The sequence below is a fragment of the Rutilus rutilus genome, assembly GCF_951802725.1.
Source record: "Rutilus rutilus genome assembly, chromosome: 16".
Lineage (NCBI taxonomy): Eukaryota > Metazoa > Chordata > Actinopteri > Cypriniformes > Leuciscidae > Rutilus > Rutilus rutilus.
The window spans coordinates 22,912,473-22,930,753 of NC_140224.1; the positions used below are offsets into that span (position 1 = coordinate 22,912,473).

General features: G+C 37.8%; 1 protein-coding gene across 1 annotated transcript in view; it reads right to left on the reverse strand.

Annotated features, from left to right (window-relative positions):
• The window catches only part of odad2 (outer dynein arm docking complex subunit 2), a 53,160-nt gene that overhangs the window by 11,201 nt on the left and 23,678 nt on the right, over positions 1–18,281 (reverse strand). Inside the window, exons 11-17 of the mRNA XM_084434714.1 lie at positions 14,772–14,918; positions 12,931–13,140; positions 11,834–12,067; positions 10,462–10,572; positions 10,131–10,285; positions 3,599–3,841; positions 659–773 (exon numbers count right to left, since the gene is read on the reverse strand). Coding sequence (XP_084290840.1) covers positions 659–773; positions 3,599–3,841; positions 10,131–10,285; positions 10,462–10,572; positions 11,834–12,067; positions 12,931–13,140; positions 14,772–14,918 — 1,215 coding nt within the window. The remainder of the gene's footprint in view (positions 1–658; positions 774–3,598; positions 3,842–10,130; positions 10,286–10,461; positions 10,573–11,833; positions 12,068–12,930; positions 13,141–14,771; positions 14,919–18,281) is intronic.

Genomic DNA, 18,281 nt, shown 5'->3' on the forward strand with positions numbered 1-18,281 from the left:
CAAACAATGTTCTTTTATTTGTAACTGTGCGGATAATCTACAGGAACAATGACGCATTTGTGTTAATGCGTTACATAAGAGGCTCAGAAAAGCAGACTTGTTCCGTGCCAGCTATGAGATTTAATCTATATATAGATGAGACCGACTGCTTTGTTAGCATCTCTTGTTCTTCGTGTTCTTTAAGTATCGATGGCATTAAATTTTGCACTGCCATCTATCGATGTTGTCTCTAAGTTTTATCTAAATTACAATGCTTCTAGTGAGTTATAAAGAGTGGTCTACACACTAATGAATTCCCTTAAATGACCAACAATGGACAAAGATGTAGCACGAAGCAACTTGGGCATCGCTATACAGTATTTTCTGCATCATCAAATCTTTCCACCTTGTAGAATTTTTTTTATCATTATCAGTGTTTCTGTCTTCTGTTTCTGACCTTTTCTGCTTTTTCGTCCATACAAGTACTGATTCTCCCATTGCCTCTGCTGGTATAGCACGATACACACTTGGCATCACCAAACAACACTATGCTACTATCAAATCAGCAGCAGCCTATAACATGAGGTTTCTCTCCTACAGTATGTTTAGTGAAACACTGCGGGTGGAGATGAACGGGGGAACATTAACCTGTGTTGATACTGGACATAAATAAATGTACCTTTGCATTTTCAATGCAGGGGCAGATGGCCCAGGCAGCACTGGCCTGAACTTCTGGATTGGGGTTCTTCAGCAAAGACCAAAGAAGTCGTACGCCATCAAGATGATCGATGATCCTAAGAGAGAAGAATAACAACTTGTCACTTCTGGATACTGCGAGAGATGTCACACCAAGCATACAACAAACTGATTTATCACCCCCAATTACATAGTCTACAACGCAGTGTACAGTGTAAGCTAATGCATTTATTCTCCAACATGTTTATATGTCTGTTTTCCCAGGGTTCAGTTTGGCTCTTGCAGTGGACTATCCCTCCTGGTGGGATGATGAAAACATTCCAGTAGCAGATCAGAAAGCTGCTCAGCATGGCTTTCCCATCACATCCTACCTGCTCAGTTCCTTACGCTGGTACCCCCTGCTCACCTTCCAACAACTCCATTCAAACATGTTCACATCAGCCTGGCCGAAAGCTGACCCGTACAATGGTTTTAGGAGGTCCGTGTGGATATTTATAGCCACCCTTGGACAAACACACACACACACACACACACACACTCGCACAGAGTGTGACGTTTAACTCTGTTTCTGTCGGTGACTCGGAGGAAAAAACCCAGAAAAAAATGTATTTTTTCCAAGTCAAACATTCTCAGAGACAAGTCTTTCTATATTTCACTGCTTCTGAGTGAGGTTTACTTAAGAACAGGCTGTATTTCATGCTGCGGATATGATTCTACTAAAGGATGCAGTCAGGCTCTGGGAAGCACGGGAAAATGACTCTTCAGTGCGGTCCGTTTGTCAGGTATAAATAACATGTAACCTGTTTCCCATGTGTGCATCCAGCGACAAGGCCGACATTCAATGCTGTCATAATTGCTAAACCACGCCGCAAAGGGAGGCACCAGTGAACGGAGGTTGGGCCAAGCGCTGGTCAGAGCCATCTCAACACCAAGCGTAACCCCCAACCCCATCCTCATAATAAATCAGTTTGAGAGGCATGATAACAGGGAGAGCCCACGCTATCCTGAGAGGCCACTAAATCCTTCAGGAACAGGACATAATCCTGCACTTGGGCAGGTAAGACGCACTCAACACTACAGCAGTGGGATGTACTTAGAAATCAGTTCCAAGGTTGGTGAAGCAGTGGAAGTTCATAGTTTGGGATATGTGCACCAAATTCATGTTTCTGACAACAATGGAAAATTCAGTTGGAATTAATAGATTAATAAAGATCAAATATTTAAATAAATCATTTTGAAAAGGTAATGTTTGTTTTCCCACCAATGATTTTGAGATTTCCAGATAATTATATACCATGTAGAGGGCAGACCATCATGTATTCTTTGTTCTGGTCTTGATTTCAGAAACAGGCCTGAATATGCTGTTCTACTAAAGAAAACAATTATCAAATATGAGCTATGCTAATTGCTTTGCAGACCACTCTGCTTCATTCTAAAAATAACCATCAACATGGATTAACATTAAAGGAATTAAAGCACATTAAAAAAAGACTTTGTATACAACTACAAGGAAATGGGAACAAAAAGATGAATCCTAAATATAGATTCCATGAGAAAATATGTTCTTTGAGAGCTGTTACATAGATCTTCAGCACTGAAGTTTTTGGTCTCTCAAATAGTGAAATGAAATGAAATGAAATGAAATGAATTGAAATGAAATGAAACAAGCTTTGTGGACTTTTACTACACCACTGTGCTTGCTCACTTCCATAAACGTATTAATCTTTCAGACAAAGGCTGTGTGAGCTTGGGTGCTGAAGAGAAGGGGAACAAAACGCTCTTCATTTGTGTCCAGCCTTAATTAAGAAGGGGACTGCAGTCTATAACAGTCTTGTAAAAGCAATGAAAGTCAGATGTGCCAAATATACAAAAAGGCCAATACTCAAATCTCTGTGAATGTGTGAATTACATGGCAGTTTTGTGCTTTGCATATGTTTAAGTCAATGATACTTGTTTTTCTGTTTGTTAACCATATGCCACCTCTATATGATTCCTGATTCGATTCAATTCAGATTGAATTAAATTAAGATTCCTTTGGGTGCATTTCATTTATAATGTCCATTTTGCTTATATATGAAAGAAATTCTCTCTCTAGAGAGACTATACATACACTATGTTTTCTGATTCACAAAAAAAGAGCTGGTTCATAACACTCATATGTTAGCCAATTGGACTACATTGTATGTTTGTTTTTGTTGGATGCAGCCTGAGAGAGAAACTCAATAGAAATGTGTTTCTAGCTATTATTTCACAGTACACAGTATTTTTATTGCATGACACACTGAATACAGTACAGTCAAGTGCACAGAGTGAAAAGTTGAAAAAGACATTCTGTATACTCATCTGTGCTTATGCTCTCCTGCCTGTTTCTGTTTAGCAAGTCCAAATGGCCGTTGTCAGAAGTGCTTTTCAGCTTATACAAACTGACCGCACTGAGACAATAAAAGGCCTCCACCCCAGCCACAGCTATGAGTCTCACAGCAGGTAGAGTAAACACAGATCTTCAGGCCCTGTAATTACAGCACCAGGGCTAAGGGCTCTCGCCCTGCATGTGTGGAGCATGGAGCCTGGTCAAACTGCACAACCCTGGGCCTGTTGGATCCGCTGCAGAAGCGGTGAACATGGAATCTTTTACAGAGAACAAGAACAATGCCTTGTCATCCTAAACCAAGCCAATGGCAACAGTGAAAGGGATTACAGGGCCAAGGTTGGACACTGAATATTGTCAGCTGTTGGATTGTTTCAGGCCAACTGTTTTGGATCCAGGTTAATTAGGTAACATACAATCAGTGAAAACAGTCTGATATGGACACAGGGGAAATGTGTTATAGTTATACTGTACAGAGCGTTATTATTTTACTTGCAAAGGACATATTTAAGAGTGTTGTAAAGATACAATCAATCAATTTAAGGTAAGACTTACGTCATGTTCTCAGGGTCAGTGGCACAGGCTCCCACGGCCCTTGTGACGTTGACTAGTAGGGCCTGGTTGGTACCAGTGAGTAGGTTGACCAAAGGCTTGATACCACTGCTCTTGCGGATGGTGGCAAGATTCTGCGATATTTGGGCACATTCTCCCAGAGCCCCCACTACATTAACGAGTACCTCTTCTGGTTGGTCTTTGAGCAGAAGTACCAGAATCTCCAGTGCCTTATACTCCTGAAACCTGGGAGAGAGAGTGAGCAAGAAATTATTACTCGTATGCAAGCCCAAGAAAATGGTGCATACAGTATATAATTTCCAGAGTGCTTCCAATCAAAAACAAATACAAGGACTCAATATACAAAGGCATCAATTGGTTATCTGCAAGAAAAATAGTATTTCCTGTTGCTTCCACAAAATGAGCATTTCTGGTGCACTCTTTTTTTTTTTTCAAAATTTGAGCACATTTCTTGTGTGAACACACTTGCTTGTAATCTCTACACCATAAAATTGCAGCTTTTGTATTACGTTTTGTAATGAATAGTGAGCTTTACCCCTGTGTGCTTAAATTGTTGTTTAAAATGTGGTATCTGATAACGGGATAATGGTAAATCCAAGAAGAAGAAAAAAAACAAGTTGTGTCAACATTGCTCTATAGGACCTTTCTTCATTGGACAGGTATAAACAGATAAAAACATGAAATGGGTTGTTTATTATTAGATGAAGCATTTTTTTCCATCATGTAATGGATTATAAAAACATGAAGACTCAAAACCATAAATAGCAACAGGAAGTATTTGTAAGGGTTGTGGATATCTGGGAGGAGAATAAATCCAGTGATGTTATATTGCCTCAACATTTCCCACGCTGCTCGCAATATGCATTTATGCTCGATGACCACATTTTCTGGTTTGGAGCAAGAAAACAAGAGCTTTTGGTGCGATTCTGGCCTTGTTTGCAAAGTAGTGGTAAACTACAGTAAACATTTAAAAGGCATATAATGTGGTCACAGGGAGCCTCAACTAATCTCTGATGTACGGTTAAGCTATACGGCTGTTTTTATTCACAGTTACGGTTTCTGGCTAAGCAGCCCTGATGGCCATTGGAAAGAGTGTTCAAGGTCATTTGGCTCTGGTCAAAGTCAACCAACATTTTCTCGCGAGTAAATTTAAAGAATAACTGGCAAAATTAGCTCAGCTTTAAAAAAAGAAAAGAAAAAAGAAGTCAGAAATAAGGCCAGGCCTATGCTCAAACATAGCATGTAAAACAGAGATGCCATCAGAGAAATGTTATCAGTATGCTACATTAAAGTTGTGGAGTAATTACATGTTACCTCTGATAAATGGACTGTGGTTGTTGTCTATTTTTGTAAAGCCAACACCAACCTGCCAAATAACCGTGCCAAGAGAAACAACATAAAACAGCACCGGTCAGTCGCTACCACAAAACAAAGGTTAAAGAGCGAGCACTGTTTTAGAGCTCCTAACAGCATCCTAAATGCTCCCATCGACTCTTTGATTAATAGTACAGAACTATCTTTGCAAAGCACATTGTTATAGTTGTAAGAAAAAAAAAAAAAAAAAAAAAAAAAAAATCACAGACAAAGGATATTTAATGTGGGTGGCTGAGGAAAGACTGAAAAGAAGAACTTTTAGATCTGTAAGTGAACAGTAAAACCCAAAACAACTGACCCTTTGTTATAAGCCCCACCTTAACCCTCTGGTACTCTTCGGTAGGAAAAAATTTACATTTTGTTTTTGTAGAATTTTTTATGTTTTTGTACGAAACTTGGTAAAGGTTTTGGCACTTGCTATGTGAACACACAACAACAACAAAAATCATGGACATTATTCGAAAAGGTTAAATGGTCCTGAAAAAAATAGTCATACTTGTGCTCCTCACGGTCAAAAATGACCTCATTGGAAATTAATGGGAGACGAATTTCATCTAGTGAAAACTTTTGGTACTGCAGCCAAACAAAATCTTACTGAAAGCAAATTTTTCGAGATATTCAAATTTGGAACACAGATTGTTTAGATTTCTGGCTTTGATTTTCTTGCAGTTTTAGAGTAAAACGTGTTTTTGAAAATATATATCATATAACTTTTTGTGGGGCAATTTTGTGTTGTTATCAGTTATAATCCCTTTCAAATGAGGCTTTTCTCTTTTCATTTTATAGGTTTTTTAGTGTCTACAGTTTTTAACCACATTGCTGCGAGATTTAAGTTTTTTTTTTTTTAAGAAAAACATCAGATAAAAAAAAGTTTTGCAATGTCACTTTATTCCAGCCCTTGTAAGACTAATTTTACCAAACCATTTTAACCACATTATGAGGACATTTAGATTTTTACATAAAATTGCACAGTTCATTAAAATCTCCAGTTCATGCCTATGAGATGTTCAGTAAAGCTTCTCTGAGTTGACATCAGCAATCAAGGGGGATAGAGCTATGCAAAGGGTCAATCATTTCAAAATGAAGCTACTGAAGAACACCTTGATGGCACTAGCAAAGTGGGAAGATAAGGGAAATTCGTAGTGATGCACCAAAATTAATTTTTTTATGAAACATCGAAACCAAAAGTGTTCATTTGGTCGAAAAATTAAGTTGTGTTAATTAAATTTGGGTATTTGAACTTGGTGTGCTGTCATGGTGTTGTGTCCTCAGGTGATAAATTATCGTAGTGAAGTTATTCAGCAATGAGCTGCCTCTCGATATTTTAACCGAAATTGTTTTATTCATTGCTACTCTAGCATTATTTTTAGTTACAGTTTCCCTGTCGTAGTTTAACTATGTTGTGTGCACGAAATAGATTCTGACATGGTCAAAGCACACCATGGGATAGCATTAATTAAACATCACAGTTCCAGTCAATGATTTCGACCCTCTTTTTTTTGGTGCCATTTCAGATTAATATTTATCACTAGAAATTACTGCATAATTAAGTCTTTAGTGCATTCTTAGCTGAAAGATAATAGATTACTGTGATCTTGCAATTAAAGCTCTATATGAGTAAAAATTCCAGTGAATCCCCTTTGTGTATAATTATATTAAGGTTATGATTATAATCATTCTAACATTTTTCTTGTTATAATATAACCATTTTAATTTTATGCATCATTAATCAGCTAAATGGTTAACATATGCCTTTCCCAGCATATTTGTGGAGGTCTCACATTCTGTTCAGGCACGGCCACCTTCTAAAAGCCCCTTCAACCCAGCCCTGAACCCCTCTCTCTGCTGGACTCGCACGGCCAGCCCTCTCATCAGCCACACAAAGACATGCTGTCTGCTGCTGGCAACACCAGGACTCTCAGCTTGTGTGCTTTCAGTTGAGAAAAATAAGGAGGAAAAGCACCTCAAAATTATTACCACTGTAAAATACATTCTAAAATTATTTTTGCCTTAAAACGCCAGGCTGGGATTGTTTCTGAAATGGCACACCAAGACCAGATGGATCGAGAAAACATTCCCTGGTAAGTGCTCACTGACCTAGCGCTCCCCTACTTCGACAGATTTCATTTTCATAAATGGTTGGTTGTTTTATTCCAAATGCTGCGTTTGACCTTGATGCTTTATATGTTGTAGAAAAAAAACATTGTAATAAAACCAGTTCTTTCCTCATGTCCAAGTATGCATTAAATATTCTGCCAGAAACACAGTGATTTTCTATACAGCTGGCATCTAAAACTTCCAACCAGCCACCTGTGCAAGTGAACACAGCACAATACAGACTATAATACATAGGCGTAATTTGCCGGTGGGACATGTCCCCACCCCTTTTCATCAGAGTTGATTTTGTCCTCACCTCAGCAAGGCAAAGAAAAAGCACCTCTAGTCTATTATTATTCATAACCAAATTCAAACATAAAACACATATATTTGCACCGACCAGACAGACCTGATATACAGACACGCATATCGGGATTTTTAAGACCAAATAATGGCAATGCTATGTAAATAACTATAAAAAAGAGTAAGAAAAAATAAAAGTGGAAACATTTTGTTTTGTGGGAAAAACATTCAAAAAACATCGTTTTTGGTGTGTGAACGGGCCTTTATACATCAGTAGTGTTCACTAACTTTGTTTACTTGCTTGTTTAATCTCTTTTTAAGCATAAGTTTCAATGAGGCTTCTTCAGCGGTATTACCGCGGCCCCAGTCTTGACAACTAAATGTTTTTACAGAGCATTACTTTTCTTAGAGGACACTTATTTGGCTAATGGGGCATTAAGCGAATTGAATGTGGCATGGGGCACCTGCCTCTAGTTTCAGCAAACTAAGCCTGATGTAAACGTAGGATGAGCTTTTGTCAGTTTTGACTTATGAGGTGGAGAGAGAGTGGCCTTTCTGCTACTGGGCCCTTTCAGACGCAAGCCTCCCTCTGAATTCCTCTTTCAATACTATTCTATTGCGACTGGTGTGGAGCCAGACAGTAGATCCTTCTACAGATCCTAGTCTATAACAATCCCATAAAAAAAACTCTTATCATAAACTAAAAATGTAAATTTATCAGCTCCTTGGCCTCAAACTTGTGAAAATAACACCTGATAATTTATAGACAGGTAATGGTGGAATTAAATAATGCATTTTTGAGTCCCCAAACGCATACTGCAAAGCAAAGTAAATGTGTAAATCACTTTTATATGAGAGTGCTTGTGTGACAGAACGGGCAAGCCAGATGAAGATTCCAAGGTTTTCCGTATTTATGGGGGAAACTGACTGGCTTAAAAGACATCAGCCGCCAGAAAAATTACACCAGGAAAGCCTCCAGGACGGTCATCATCTTCGCTGAGCTAAGTGACGTTGGAATAAAGGCCAGCGTGCTTTACATGACAAACGATTTAAGAGTCTTTCAGCTTACACTCCTGATTATTACAGCACGACTGTTTCAGAGAAGCATTCCACATCTTCCAGATCCCACTAGCCGCACTAATGGAGCAACGGCCTCGACTAACACATCACGGGCGTCTATAAAATCAACACTTTACTTCATCTTTTGTTAGCGGTATGGGTGAAAGAACAATTTGCATTCCTTCAGCATAAAGTCATCATAAAAGATCAGAGCTCATTGACAGAGTTTATAAAAACTTTTGCTCTCTCTTCAAATAATCACTTCTGTAGCCACATTCAGAGCAGACTCGGATGCACAATGGTGACAGCTCTGAGCCATGGAAAATCTGAGTGTTAGAAGTGAACAAATGAGACATCTCATAAAAATGAAGGCTTTGATTGCACATCCTCTGTCCTTCTCCCAACCAGACCCCTTTGTGGTACACGATTTGACCAAATCTGGAGCCAATTACGCATCTCACATTGACTTGACACCTAGTCTAAAGATTCATATGCCACATTGAGATCAGGGAGTCTAGCTGACCGAGCAATGAGAAATATAGATTTTTAGGAATGGAATATTATTTTAAAATGAGCAAAATATTTTAATATTTTTTCAAAACAACCTTTCTTTAAATCTGCAATCTGCAAGATAAAACTCATAAACCTTATGAAATTAATGAGAAATGCTAAACAGAAAATGTATGTGTGTCTGTGATAAATTTAGTTATTAAAGGGGATGTCTAATGCTATTTCATGCATTCTGACTTATTTACACTGTTAAAGAGTTGGATTCTCATGCTAAACATGGCCAAAGTTAAAAAATATTAGTTGGACGTATGACGGAGTATTTCTGTGCCAAATACACTCCTTCAGGATTCGTATAAGTTTAAAAAAAAATTTCGAGTATGGCCCTGTATGGCGTCATAAAGGGTGGAATTCCTTGAACGGGCACTTCTCCTGCAAGAGCGCGAGCAAGAGCGCGCCCATCAACGTGCTTCATTCGGGTTACGGACGCCGTCGGCAGCGCTGTCATTTTGTTTTTAGGCCACGAAATCAACAGTGTCACCAAAGACGTGTGTTTTTGCAACAGAGTTGTGCAAGTGTGTTTGTTTGTTCCCCAGCATTTCTGTGACAAAAAAAGTTTTATAAACAAGGACAAGTTTGACGATGGATTTGCAGATAATTTGAAACTGAAAGATGGTATAAAAGATCCCGGTCATGAGTCGGAATTGCAGGCGGTATGTAACATCAAATGTCTGTTTTGTTGGCAATCTGTGCGTAAGTGCATATAATAAACAAGACGAACGTATAGTGATTTAAAAGTTTTCCAGGGATAATGCGATTATTTATTGTGCATGACTCTTAGCGCCGCTCACGGCACGCCTCCAGGAGCTCGCCTGTTTTCAGAAAAAAACGGTACAGCGTATGTGTCTTTTATAAATCTGATAAAACCAAAGACTCTTCTGAGAAATGAAGGATGCAATACTACCCTATAGGTACTCAAGATTAACATGAGATTGGCAGAAACTGTGTGTGTTATGCCCCCTTTAAATTAATTAATATACTGCTTAAAATATTTCTTCCACTCATAATGCGTAATTATGGTTGTTCTGAGAGGACGGTTGTTCATAACTGTCATAATTTCTTTAAAAAATTAAATAAATCTTTTTGCAAAGGATCTGTAGTTACATGCACATACTTAGCTACATTTTCCATGCTGATGGAACATTTCCAGATGGCTCCAGTTGTGGCGGCTAGTAACTGCTTGTTTGCAGCTTGGTTGAGCAACATGACCAGTGGCTTCAGTCCACCGTACTGCCGCACCAGATCACGGGTATGTTTATCTTCTGCACACTAAAACAGGAATGAAGCCACACACTCATAAAAAGCTTTAAGTAGTATCGAGATGTGCACTGTATTGTGACCGTCAAAGCCAGGACTAAATTAGTACACCATTTAATTTTTTACCTCAACCTCACCCCTTTTATCCATTGCCAAAGAAAAGTGTAGTTGAGTGTGTAGGGCCGTACCTTAAAGATAGCGCTGGCACAGTGCATTTGGAGCTCCTGGTTGTCACAGCTGAGGTTCTTCACCAGATCCTCAATCATGCCCTCAGTCTGTATAGCAATTCTGTAGCTCTTCTGCCAATACAAATATGCAGAATGTCTTTCTACGCTGAACACCTACTGTAAAAACCACTCTGCCTTGCCAAACAACACTGCGTGCAGCGACATAGCGCTTATTTCATCCTAGGGTTTCTTGCTTCTGGCATCACAGTCATTCACATCTTCAAGCTGGTCCTTTAATAGAAAACAATCTTCCAGTCAAAAGTAAAGTTTCATGAACAGAACAGTATGTTATGTTCAGCCATACTTTGCACCGAGTGTCCTTATATACAGTAGTGGCTTTATATGTAGCAGTTGTAGCTTGCATTATGTTTCATAATACTTTTGTAAATGTAAATATACTTTATTGTATTTAGTAGTATTTACAGTGCCATGGCATATAAATAATACATTTGAAATTCAAAATTAGACTACCATTCAAAGGTCTTTTTTTACCACACCAAGGCTGCATTTATTTGATAGCTACAAGCATAAACAGTAATATTGTGAAATATTATTACAATTAAAATTACTCTTTTCTAATTTAATATATTTTAAAATGTCATTTATTCCTGTGACGGCAAAGCTGAATTTTCAGTCTTCAGTGTCACATGAGCCTTCAGAAATAATCTAATATTCTGATTTTGTGCAAATTTCTTATTATATATTTTTTATATTATTAATTTTTTATTACCAATGTTGAAAACAGTTCATATTAATATAAGTTAACGCTTAATATTTTTGTGGAAATGGTGATCTACAGTATTCACTCTAGAGAGAGCACAAGAAAGACGGCAAATGAGTGGGAAAGACCACTGCATCTTGAGACAGGCCCTATTAAAATAACTATTTTAACTTGGCACAGCGCATTAAAAACATGACGCTGAGTGATTAACTCCCGTCAAGGCAGTTGTACAAAAATAGTTTGCATGCTTATTGTGATATCTGGTAATCTGCAGAAAGCGCAAAAATACAGGCTTAGAAGTGTTTTTCATTCAGCAAGTCTTCAGCAATACCTGCCTTTCGATCACAAAACACCATGAAGCCATTCATTTTCTTCTTAAGAATTTTTTTTAGATGTTCTTAAGAAAATATCTGAGAACTTCTTAACATTTTTTCAAGAATTGCATTTAGGAACATTCGAACGAACTTCTTAAAGTTTATCTTGAGAAGATTTTCATGAATCCAAAGCCCCTGGTTTTGGTGCAGAACACAAACTTTTTTTGTAATACCAATAGGGCATTCAAAACATAGCTAAACTCATATTCTAAAACTGATTTGAACACTTTGAGCAAACCTCAGAAGCACACTCCTGCAATGTTCCCACCACAGGGATGAGCACGTTCTTCTGCGGTGATTTGAGCAGCCGAGCGAGCAGAGGGATACCCCCGGCCCGGCGGATGGCTTCCTTGTTCCAGGTGCTCTTGCTGCAGCTCCAGAGAGCCAGAGCCCCACAGCGCGCCACCTCCACATCCCTCTCCTGCTCCTTACTCAGAGACACACCATCAGGCACGCAATCCAACAAATCCACCTGCAAGAAAGAACTTCAGTTTTTTGCCTCATTTTAAAGCACTTTCCCATGCTTGAACTTTGAAACAATGCAATAGATTTGTCACTCTGCCTCACATGATATCATGCTAACATTACATTTCTATTCCTTATGATGCTTTATACTGTTTTCATTTCACTCCCGTTAAGGTAGAAGAGTCGTGGCATGTGAAAACGAGTAGGAATGTGTTATTAGTGGGGTCATGGTGTATTTTATGACATCTTCAGTGCAGGATGTGGAATACAATATCCTGCCCTGAAGCTGCCAGCATTCATCTAAACATTCATCATCAGCCAAAGATTGGCTGTTACTTAAGAGGGCTTGAAAATTCAGACTATGTCACACCAAAATCTACAAATGACCACATCCTTCAAAGAGTAAATTTCATGTTTCCCTGCTGTCAAGTCAGAAAGGCCACTTTAACACAGCATTACACGCGCGTGCTGTTCAGAGGTGGTCTGGGACTTTAAATGTAACTAATCTATGATAGCTACATAGAGAACGTCCGAGTCTGGCCCCGAGTAAATATACAGAGCAGAGTAACACGTGAGCCCTAATCATACAGAGCGTCACTCTGTCAATAAACACACATGCCAGGATGAGGGGGAGAACGACATTCAATCTGTTTTTACCTGCAATGTGCTCCCTTTGATGCTGGCATTGAAAATGATTGGGAGAAACAGACTTAAAGAAAGAGTGAGTGGAGAAATAGAGGCTGGTATACACATGTTCTATTGCTTGTCCCTCAACATTCTCCTTCCCTTTGTCTCTTTTCCTTGTGCGAGTTCTTAATTAAGGGCAACCTGTTTTGACAAACGCATAAGCACAGACTTCATGTTTCTCACCAGTTTCTTGATGCCACCATGCTGTCGGACTGTCCTGCGGGCCCGTCTGAACTTGGCCACATTGGCGATGGTCTCTGCAGCAAGGCTCTTCAGCTCTTTGTCAGGGGAGTCCAGGATAGACACCATGGTCTGCAAACCGCCCAAATCAGCGATGGTCCGCCGAATCTGGGAGTTACAACTGATCTCCTTCAAGATCTTCAGAGAACCAATCTAACGGCAAGGGAGAGTAATGTATCCATTATAAGAATAACTGCTTCATATTCCTAATGCTGCATCATGCAGAAATGATTGAAATTTTTGAGTTTACAACTTGTTGGAATTTTTTGAAAGCGCCAACTTCTCTTTAACAAAAATGGCAGTGGCCTCAACACATTTCTGTTTGATATGCTTTTTAAAAAATAATAGTAAGTGTTACCCTGATGCATGTTACATTTAACAATTAAATACTTTGTTAAAAGAGTTATTTTGTAATTATGGTCACTTTGACAATATATAAATGTCGGAATCACTCACAGTGTCTCAGTATATTGTATTATCATGTGTGCATATTAGGAAGTGGCAGGGAACAACAACTATTCATTGTGATACTAATATTAATGCTAAAGTATAAAAGTAAAAGAAAAATAATATGTAAATACACCATTGTTCAAAACGTTGGGGTTAGAACGTAAAAAAAAAAAAAAGTATACTTCTATTCAGCAAGGATGCATTAAACAGAATATAAGTGACAGTAAAGACATTAATAACATTACAAAAGATTTATATTTCAAATAAATTATTTTCTTTTGACCTTTCTATTCATCAGAGAATATTTCCACAAAAATATTAGGCAGAACAACTAAGAAATGTTACAGGATCAACAAATCAACTGGATCAGCATATTAGTATGATTTCTAAAGAATCATTAGACACTGAAGACTGGAAAATTCAGCTTCGCCATCACAGGAATAAATTACATTCTGTGATGCTACAGAATGTAACACGATGCATTTACAACCAGGGGGTGTATACTTTTTGAATTTTACTTATTTTGTCTTCAGGGAAACATGTAAGTATCTTCTGTAACTTCTGAAGGGCAGTACTAAATGAAAACAATACGATCTTTAAACAAAATCAGAAAAATTTACACATCTTCATCCTGTTCAACACTTTTCATGCATTTTGTTTCCTTCTGAAGCATCAGTGAATGTTTTCACCTTTTGTAATAGTTGTCGTATGAGTCCCTCAGTTGTCCTCATTGTGAAAAGATGGTTCTCAAAATCATACTGTCACTGCTAGAAAGGGTTCAAATATGCAAAATATGCTGGAAAACCAAAGAATTTGCAGGACCTGGAGGATTTTTCTGAAGAACATTGGGCAGTTTAACTGCTCAGGACAAACAAGGGACTCATGAACAACCATCAGGAAAAAAAAGAAAACCAGCCATGGATCATCCAGGTAACGATAATTATAAATCCATCTTTTATTTTGTCTGGTGAACTATATGTAAACATCTTTTATGTAAACTGTCTTATTCAGGACAGTACATTTATTTTGAATTTATACAACAGTTATTAGTTGCAGTTTATCTAGTTTAACAGTTTATCTAGTTTAACAGTTTAACAGTTATCTAGTTTAGGTGCTGAATTTATACAACAGTTATTTTAAATTTGTAATATATTTCACAATATTACTGTTTTTACTATATTTTTAATCAAAAAAAAAAAAAAAAAAAATCTTACCATCCCCGCACCTTTGAACAGTAGTGTATATTGAAAATGAATGAAAAAAAAAAAAAAAAAAACTTTCTCAGAGTCAAATAGTGACTTCTGACCTAATTAACTGAGTCTGGATGCACTTACTTTACATCTGGTCTCATCTGTGTCAAGCAGGTTGATGAGAACCTCCAGTCCCCCCACATCTCTGATAGCCAGCTGACACATCTCCTGGACCAGGTTAAAGTCTCTCAAAGAGCACAAAACCATCACTGTGGTAGTCTGATTAGCCCCCTGTTCACACACAATTACATTAGGTGCTCAATCATAACCCGCAGACAGATGATCAGAAACAGTTGTACAACAATCTAAAACATGTACTCTCAGACATTAGACAGAAGATGCCCGTGTTATTTGTCTGTATATGTATATGTATGAAGGCTGTTGTGCATGCCTACTTTTGCATCACATACAGTAAAAGGTCCTTGCACACGTCCGAAATTTTCACGTAAAAAAATAAATACGACCTCATGTTTTGTCAATCACGCTTACAGCCTCTGAAACTTTCGTCCGTGCTAAATAAATTCAGATTTCTGCGTTTTTTGCATCTGTAGCAAGCATTTTTAATGGTGTTTTGACAATTCAGAGCCACCGAATCACGAATACGAAAAAACGCACACGAAAATTTCAGACTCAGTGTGCAAGGACCTTAATTCTTGTATTTTTTTGCACCAATAGCTTAATTTCTCCATGAACCCCTTTTTTCGACCCATTTCACCCACACATCATCCCTTCAAGTCTTATTTTGTTGAGCACATGTTGTGTATAAGTGTCTGGTATTGTGACTATAAACAGGGGTGGGGAGAGATCCTTTGATACAGACTACTGCTGTGCTGCTGCCTGAAACCATAGACAATGACCTAAGTTAGCAATTAAAAGAAAACAAGCTCTGAAATGTAGGAGATGATAACGGATTGGCTTAAAAAAAAAAAAAAAAGCTCTGTTTTGACAGTTGCTATATACACACACACACACACACACACAGTGTTTTAGGCTCGTCGCTCCTCAAGAGGTTGCCTACGCGTTTGTGAGTACAACAAACTAAACATGTGGCATTTGTTGTGCCAGACTCCTTAACAGATACATCTTTCGGAGACAACTGTGGTTTTGATATCATTCACGGCATGTCCTTTATCGGCTGGAATGAAATAACAGAAGGGTGAATGACAGATAAATAAAGCAGGAGATCCAGCAAAAATACTACACTATTAATCATCTTTAATCAACAAATTATGGCTTCTTTAGAGATTGCTGTTTGTTTAGGTCAAAAACACAGATCTAAGATCAGCTTTCCCCAAGAGAAAACACCAGAAACACATGCTTCGTTTTTCTCCTCCTTTTTTTATGGAGCAGCTCTTATGAATTCAAACAAAGAGAAGCTTTTCTTTCCAAGGCTGGCCGTGTGCTCAATGCAGTAGGTCCCAAAGTTGCATGTAAGCTGCTGTAATGCAGCTCGTGCAACAGACCTTTGAAATGTGACACTCAAGTCCAATCTCCTGGAAATTGAACAAACATTTCTGTTTCTTTTTCATAAAATGAGCAAAAGATAAGATGCAGTGATTAGGCCTGCCTAGCACCCTCGTTTACTAGACACAAAGTGTGTCCCAATTCACAAATCTATTCTATGCTGTTTTGTAGTATAAAGTAGTCAGAGTAGTCCCTTGTGAAAAAGTTCACTTTAGCATAACTTTAAAGAGTACTTATTACGAAAATAATACACTTTACAAGAATATACAGTACTTAAGTTCAAACTGAATGCAATGTTTTCAGAAAGTTAACTGCCTGCTATTTATAATTAACTGAAAATGTGTTATAGTTTAAATTTATGTTAAATGCAATTAGTTGAACTTTAAAAGTAGGGTAGGCAATTTCAGAGAGGCTAGCAATAGCGAGCTAGCTTTGAAAGCATAAGATCCCACCCTCCCTTCAGAGCATCTCTAAAGCCACACCTCCTTCAAAACACATGAATGAGTACAGCAGGAAGCAAACAAAAGCGCCACAAGAGACGCCATTAAACTACCTTATGTCTCAAAGCACATAACATTACAATAATAATGAACAAAAAAGAACTTAAAGAGCACTGACCTGTACCACCTGACTGCTGCCAATTCATTTCGCATTCGAACCGAAATCAATGATTGGACGAATATTATATGGTCCTACTCCTTACACAGACGATATATAGACATTTAAAAACATTTAGACCACTTCACGTAATGATTGCTATCAGGATGTGAAGAGACTTTCAACCAACATGACAAAAAAAAATTCTGTATCACCTACCCAGCCTTTAAAGTGCTTTTTTTTACCCATTTAAGTAGGACTTCTTTATATGCATAATTACTTCTAGTGTCTTTACAATTTTGTTAAAATGTACTGCTGAATGTCCTGACAAGAATTCTTGGTAAGCAAAAATATACTTTTATATAATTTCATTCTATTGAAACTTGTCATGTATTTAAATATATTTGTATTTACCAGTGTTATTAAATTATTAGTGTGTTTAAAGATGAACTTGATATTAACTTGTGATATCCACTGGCTCGCCTTCATGGTTTAAAATGGAAATATTTTCAATATTGCGATGTGGCATTTTTCTATATCAACAGTTGCTCGTAAAATGATAGACAATGAGTCACATTTCTAGAGCGTCATTTACTGTCATAATAAAATTAATTAATAAATAAGTAAATAAACAAGTACAGTAACAAGCAGATTTGAACTTGTTTGCCTAAAATTTCAGCGAAAAATTTGCTGATACAGGTACAAAAAGACTCTTGATTTTTTTTTCTTGCCCCTCCCAAATAGAGAGCCCATGATAACAGATATGGTGCTGATGTATTGTAAGTAGAACTTGGTTGAATACGTTCTGGAAAAAGACTTAACAAGGAACATGGATGTGAGACGAGGAGGACATCAGATGAAAGAGAGGAAGGACATATAGTAGGACTAATAATGAGAAATTAATGTAGACTTGAAATAAAAGGGTGGGCAGATATGGAGAAACTAATGAGAGCAATGAAGGAGATGACAGAGAGAGAGTGATAAGAAGTGAGAAAAATAGTCATAGAGAGGCGGAGACAGAAAGTAAGAAGAAGAAAGAAGTGAGAGTGAGAGAAAGAGGCACATGTGTTGTCCATATTAAGTGGCTGGACTAGATGTGAACCAAAACTAGCAGTGAATTCACTGCACTCTCTGTCTTGCAAGTTGCCACTCACTTCGTCTTCAAAGCATTCGATGGGTTAGCACTGAATCTTGTAAAAACACAAAGCTATATTTAGTACTGATACCAGGGAAAAATAAATCCAATGTTCATATGCTTTCATTTTCTAGCAGCTTTGGTCTCAACACGCTGTAGACATTCTTTACAAATCAGAAAACATCTGAAGGTATTTTATTATGTCTCGATTCTAACGGGCCCTCTCTCAGTCTGTGGTGTGAAGAGAGATGTTCAGGACAGATGCACACACAGATAAAAGCTGTGAACATGGATGACTGACAGGTTTATCATTTGATATCACTATACCTAGGTGTTTCTATACTTTACTATAGCAAATCTCTGCTCAGAGATAGTTTGTATCATCACAAGATGTAAAC